Source organism: Ruditapes philippinarum, unplaced genomic scaffold (genome assembly GCF_026571515.1).
Source record: "Ruditapes philippinarum isolate M1 unplaced genomic scaffold, ASM2657151v2 ctg5181_1_1_1_1, whole genome shotgun sequence".
NCBI classification, from domain to species: domain Eukaryota; kingdom Metazoa; phylum Mollusca; class Bivalvia; order Venerida; family Veneridae; genus Ruditapes; species Ruditapes philippinarum.
The window spans coordinates 32,041-39,243 of NW_026861782.1; the positions used below are offsets into that span (position 1 = coordinate 32,041).

Sequence of the window (7,203 nt, forward strand, 5' to 3'; positions counted from 1 at the left end):
CCTAGGAAGAAGGTCCTCAGTTTTCATTCATATTCACATTTTGAAACTGCTAAATCAATCTTATGAAGTTATGTACAGCGAAGTATTGATTAAACTGTCAGACTCAAAATAAAAAATGGTGTCTATTTTACCGTCACTTGTCTCATAACCTATCTCCCAAGTTCATTTAAGGTTACTCAGTACTCGTTTTTGTTGTAAACGCAAATATTTTCTCTCCAGAATGTCTGGTGCCATCATAGATGACCACGAAATTGTCTGATTGTTTTATAAATGATTTAAAGTTTTCAAATTCTGTTTTTGATTTTATATTACAATTTCTCATATAAACTTCCACTGTATGTGGAAGGTTGTTTATAACAGTAATGAGATCATGTAACACTGAACAAGACATTGTTATATACAACAAGAGAACACGTTCAATATTGATCATTTGAGGTGACAGTGTTAATGATCTTTCACCTAGATTGATTTCATACAACACAACATCTTTCAAATGATGCAACAATGATATTGTTTGTAACATTGATTCTATGTCACTGGCAGATTCTAGACGACCACACTCAAATGTTTGTAGTTTACTGGCTGCTGATAGTTGACTGAGATAAGATGACATAACACCAGGTTTATATAATTTAGCTACAGTACATCTCTCTAACAACGATACATCCATGTTTAATTGTGACACTGGTATCTCGATCAATCCTAAATATATTAGTTGTGAATGTTGGGACAGGTCAAGGTTGAATCCCCTACATGAATTACCATGATCACTACAGTTTAAATTGCCCAATGTTATATCCTTCATTGATTTTTTACTATTGAGGAAATTTAACAATGTCTCCATTACCTCGTGGGTCATAGTGAAACATTGTATATGTAAATACCCCAGGTGTTGTAATTTTACCAGTCGTCCATTTATCCCCTGCGACAGTTTGGAATTCTTCTCCTACAAATTTAAAGTTTTCTTCCCATTTATGATTACCACGGGTTTAAACTTTTTAAAGGGGTTTCCCAATAAAAAGCTATTTTTTCCCCCTTTCTAAAAATTTTTCCCCTTTTATAAAATAATTTTTCTATACGGAAGGTCGGGAGGGGGTTGTAAACAAATTTGATTTTTTTCTTGAAAACTACAAATACCTTTATTTTGTATCATTTTTTGGTTTTTATGTTTTCTTATTTTTTTTGGGACACAAAGGGTTTTGAAATTTTTTTTTAAGTATTTTTTTTGTTTGACATTTTTTCTTTTGATGTTTTGAAATTTTTGTAAACAAAAAATTTTGGAGATTTTCTGTTTTTTTTTCCCTTTTCTTTGGGGCAAAAGAAATGAAATGTTCTTTTTATGTTTTGTAATGGACCCAATTTGTTCATGCGATCATGATATGTCATAGTTCTGTATTTGCTTACTTTGTCATCATTGTTTATCACAGGCATCAAATCACTTGATATTGTAGACAATAATTTAGGGTTCATGTAACTAATGAAGACAAACACTTTTGACATGTCTAGAATATTTTGTAAACAGTTGCACTCTTCAAAGATGATTTTCTGAACTTCCTTTGTATTTTGAAAGCTTATAAATATTGCTGAAAAGAATTCTTGCACTGTTTTATGTGAAAATGAGATTTTAGAACTTTCATTTATTAATGTTTTCACTTTACTTTCTGATAATATTCCTGCTAGACAGCTTGATTTCAAATCTTCTTGGTTGAGATAGTTTTCAGCAACATTTTCATCAAAAACTAATGTGTGCTCCTTTTTCTTGCTGAACAATGTATAAAAAGCCAGTTTCCCAATGGTCACCAGAAACGTGTAGTAACGAGAAAAATGTTTATGTTTTCTGAAACATTCAGGGATGTTACTCAGACAAGTTTTGCACGAAGAATGAAACGTTCCATGTAACTTTTCTGTTCTAGATAAAAGGAGCTGAATAATGCCTGTATATAATTCTGCTGCGGAATTACCTATTGGAATTTTTGCAATCCATAAACATATAAGATAGAGTAACAGGAGAGGGGTAGATTCCATATCCTCAAGGTCATGGTTTCTAATTTCCTTTTCAAATCTACAAACTTCATAGTTCAGTTTTTCTTCTTCAATTTTGCCTTTTAATATTTTAATTGCGTTTAAGTTAAACTGCCTTACATTGTGTTTATCTAGTTTAACTAGCTCCACTGTTTTGTCTATTTGATAAGTCTTCAAATTTGAGACTCCAAGCTTCCATGGCCGGGTCGTTGTCAGAATCACACACTTTTCACGTGTATATCGATGTGGAATACTTTTAGGAAGTTTTGTACAATCGTTGTCAGGATGACTCCATTCATCTAGTCCATCTAATATAACAAGACATTTTTCATCACGTAAAATAGAACTTAAAAGGCCCTTCAAAAACTCTTTCGGCATTGAAGATGAGCACGGTAGATATTGTATGACTTGTTGTTCAATCATGTCGTCGACATCACAGAATTTAGCTGAATCTCTTAAAATCACTAGAAACAAAAACTCAAAGCCAGATAAAGCCTCTAATTCTTTTTCTTTAAAATGCTTATAATTTTCATCCTTTTTATGGGCTTGACACCATGTTATAGCGAGATATTTTGAAAAAGATGTTTTCCCAAATCCAGCGACCGCTGATAAATATATTTCCTGTGAAACCTTTTTTCTGGGTGTAAACAAGTCCTGTAACGACTTGACTCTTGTTGTTTCTTTCCTACCACCTGGAAGATTCGTCTGTATGTCAATATCTGGCATAATGTAGAACCCAGCTAGTGGGGTATGTGAATCATCTGTGAGTGGTGAAAGAGGAACTGTACTCTGATTGGTGTTGTACCATGTTATAAGTTCAACCTTCAGTTCTGAAATAGAAATAATTGAAATTTTATAATTATTCATTTACGTGTTAAAATAAAAACAAACATTGATATGATTTCTTTAATTCTAATGTTTTCAGTGAGTACATATTTATGAATATTAAATATAATTAGCTGCACTAATACAGACACGGAAAGCAAACAATCGTTTAGAAACAAAATGTTAAAACAATGTTTGTTTTTTCTTTTACTTTATATTAGATTCTAAAATATGCAGGACATACAAAAATGTTGAAATTGATACAAATTGTATTCGTCTGCCTTTTATCATCAACTCAAATAGCAGACGAAAACAATTTTTAAATAATTTATACGAAATATATAACTGAAATTCATACAAAATGTCTTTATTAAGAAAACCTTTTTGCTGTATTCTCACCTGATAATTTACTTACATGCAATCTTTCTAAAAAAGTCAACGTTTGGTACTCGGTCATTATCAAATTTGAAATGCTTCTAAGAATTGCTCTGGCTTAACTTTCATAAACATTAATAGTACAGTTGACAGGTGTCATAGATGATTACAAAAACATTTATTGAGCGCCATAACTGCCTTATAGCTGAGGATTCTATGGTATAGTGGTACTTTACGTTTATTGGAAAATATTTATATATAAAAAAATCATACATGAATGATGTGTTTCTTCATTCTAATAAGTGATCATTTTCTAAAACTGTTTGTCAAACTCTATTTCAAAAGATTCAATCAAAATGTCTTTTTAAGACTATTCCTATAGTCTGCTGCCATTTTGCGTGATTTCAGAGCATTTACTACGGCATCACGGTCATCCCCAAAAATGCAAGTATGAAATGATAGATGCGTCAAGGTTTCAAGGTCGTGGAAAACTTGCAACAGTTAACTTAATAAAATAAAATCAAGCTATAGGTTTGATGTTTACTACATAATAAGCAAACAGGACATTTCGGCCCAAAACCAAATCGGCCCCTGTACAAATATTGGCCCGAGACGTTTCGGCCCTTTTTTATAACAGTTTCATTGAAGTATTATAGGAATTTTTACACTTAACATCGTTTCAAAATTGTAGTATATTGATAGATTGATGACAAACAAACAATGAAGACACTTTAATCCTTAATTAATAATCCATTATAGATCTATCGATCGATCCCTTAGTATAATTATTTAGATAAATGCTATTTTTCAAGGTGTAACAATAAATAAGTTGAGGTTATTACATGGGGCAAGTGTGCTTTTACTCCATATTTGCACACTTGGTGACTTAAAGCCCGAGGGCAAAATTGAACCAAGTGTGCCAATATGGACTAAAGGCACACTTGCCCCCTGCAATAACCTGTTTATTGCATATGTTCAGCAGCAATTTTTCAGACTTGAATAAAATCAAGCAATCCATCAATAAATCCATCAAGCGATTCGCCAAAGATTTCAACGTCCTCCCGACGGCTATTTTTTGCGATGCGGTTTTAAATTGCGTTACGTGTATACGCGCGGACGTTCTGACCTTATTGGACAACAGGTAGGGGATGACCGGAAATATCCTCAATATGGGTTTTTGGCACACTTGGCAAGTGCCCCAATATGGCTTATTGGCACACTTGCTCAAATACGGGATTTTCGCATGTCATATTCAGAAAAATAAATACTTTTTTTTGTTACTAATTATAGTTATGATACATATGCAAAAAAGACACTTTAAGGGATTCCACTAAGGTTTTTTTGACATGATCGGACTGAAAATATTTTTTCCAGATAAATGAACCATTTGATATAGGTTTAGACCACTAATCTTTGTGCAAAATTTCAAATCATTTGCGCACTGCGTTTTTCCAGAATAATTATTAAAACTGTAAAAAAAATACCCAAAGTGAAAAGCGTTTAAACGCTTTTCATACAAATCGGGCTAAGAAGAGCATAAAAATACGTTTTTCAATTTTTTCATAGTATATTTCTTAACTATCTTTGCATATATTTCTGTTTAAAGTGCCCAAACTCTTAATTATGTAAGAAATTCAAATGGTATGTTTTTAGGCTTTTAAACCTCAGTGGAGCCCCTTTAATCCTTAATTTATAAGACAGTTGACAAACTGCAAAACTTTTTCATTAACAAAGTTAATTACAATTATACCCTACCCATACGTTTAGTAATATATATATGGAAAACAAATGAAGTCATGTGATTCAATGTTATGTCACTTACTTTGTTTAAATTCAATATATTGTTTTTCTTTCTCGTCTTTACTTGCTGTTTTCAGTCTTTTGTGTATCGTTTCTCCTAATTCAGCCAGGTCTGCTCGTCTTTTTTCTCCTTGTTCATGAATTTTCCCAACTTCTTTGTCCCCTTCTTCATTTAGTCTTTTAACAGAAGCATCAGATCCATCCTTTAATTGTGTCACTCCCTCAGCGATTTGTGACTGAAGAGACTGGAAATCTTCTTGTTTTCTTTTTATCATATCTAGTTTAATTCTGTCATATTGCTGATCTAATCCAGCCTTCATCTTGTCCTGTATTACTTTTGCCACATCGTCTAGTACTTTTCTTATATCATCTTTACCAATGACTAAAGTGTCATTTTCTAACTGTAATTAGAAATACAATGAAAATATACAATATCAAAAAAATAGTACAGAAAAATGTAAATAGATTTTAAAAAATAAATAAATAAACAATAAAAATAAAAAAGAAATAGAAAAAAATATAATCAGTTATTTATTAAGTGTACATACATTTAAAAGAAATATTGTACAAGAAAATGTATTTACAAATGTACTTCCAAAAATACATTAAGGAAAATAAAACTTTGTATATTTCCTTTCGAGTCATTGCAAAACAGTTTAAATTTAATAACAACAAATTATTTTAAAATTTGTTCAGGAATAGTTTAATATGTACAATACTCCTGTTTAGTTAATAACAGAGTTGTAGATTGAAATAATAAACTGGAAAAAGTACTTTTGTTTTATGATAGTTATTAATACAATACATTGTATAAATGATCAGTATGTGTATTAAGATATATGTAAAAACTGTTGTGGTAGTTGTAATGGTGGAAGTAGTAGTTAGTTGTTAGTAATAGTAGTTATAATAGTAGTAGTAGTAGCAGTTAGTAGTAGAAGTAGTAGTATTCAGATTTTTACCTCTGTCAGTTTTTGTTTAGCATTCTGAGCATGCGTGTCTGTAGCTAAATACCCTTGATCAGAAAGAAGTTTCTGTAAAAGTTTGAAGTATTTCTGAAGATCTTTATCCTCTACTTCAAGTGTTGATGAATGTCGCACTTTTCTTCCAATTTCTCTTGCCTGATCAAAAAAGAATAACAGTTGTTCTTATATACTTTTACCTAAATCCTATAAGTTAATTATAAAATTTACTTATAACTGAGAAACTGTTACGTTAAACATGTAGTAAAAATACTTACTAGGATATGTATATATAATGAATTGCAAACAAGATAAGAGCTGTGTTGAGCTAAAATGTCATAGCTAGGTGAATGTCTGCTAGGGGAGTGGTCTACTAGTCTGTATATATAAAATATTCTTTATGCTCGCCTACAAATCTTTTGTACCTAAAATCCCTTATGTAACAATTTGCTTTGTTTTCAGAAAGCATTACAAAAATCTAAGTTTATTATATATATCATATGACTGTTGTATTTTACTTTAGGTCACTGAAATATATAATTGTCGATTTTGGTACCTAAAGACCAAACGCAAGTCTTCATAAATAGTATCTAAATATTGTTTACCTCCTCAAACATATTCGTCTTATTATTGAGGTTTTCGTATATTTTACCCTGGAAGTCTTTGTAATTGAGTATAACGCTGATTATACCATTGAAGTCTGTTTCTGTTGCAGATGCTTTATCTTTATACCCATCTGGGGGCATAAAGCATTTCACCACTTCCCAGAAATTAGTACACCACTGGGTAGCATCAGTGTTTTTGTACGATGGACCATAATACCTATGTGCATTCTGTATCTCTGTTGCAAAATTATGACATATTTTGTTAGGGCAGCCGGCAGGTTTATACTTTGTTACAGCATTTCGATGATAACTGCATTTTCCACGTCCAACATTGCATATTTTATTTGTTGGACATTTGATAACATTTTCCGTACAGCAATTTGAACACAAAGTTCCACTCATCAATCCATTGCTGTACCAAATATCATCTAAACATTTTAACTGGAATTCTTGAACTTCATGACACACAAAAGGTTCAAGTCCGTCTTTAGTAAACAACAATGCTAACTGAGCTTTAACCCAGTTATTGTATTTCTTTTCTGAAAGCTTCGGGCTATAGGAAGCCATTGTTAACTCCGTCTTACTGAGTTAACATCATCACATTGTTAAATGACAAT

General features: G+C 31.6%; 1 protein-coding gene across 1 annotated transcript; it reads right to left on the reverse strand.

Moving 5' to 3' along the window:
- Positions 1-312: 312 nt before the first annotated feature.
- Positions 313-7,203, reverse strand: LOC132716801 (uncharacterized; the record flags this gene model as incomplete). The annotated part of the gene is made up of 5 exons (XM_060700134.1): positions 6,587-7,203; positions 5,982-6,140; positions 5,045-5,423; positions 1,356-2,852; positions 313-702 (listed from the first exon to the last, which is right to left on the reverse strand). Coding segments are annotated over exons 1-5 (2,992 nt in total), but the record flags the coding sequence as incomplete, so codon positions are not given.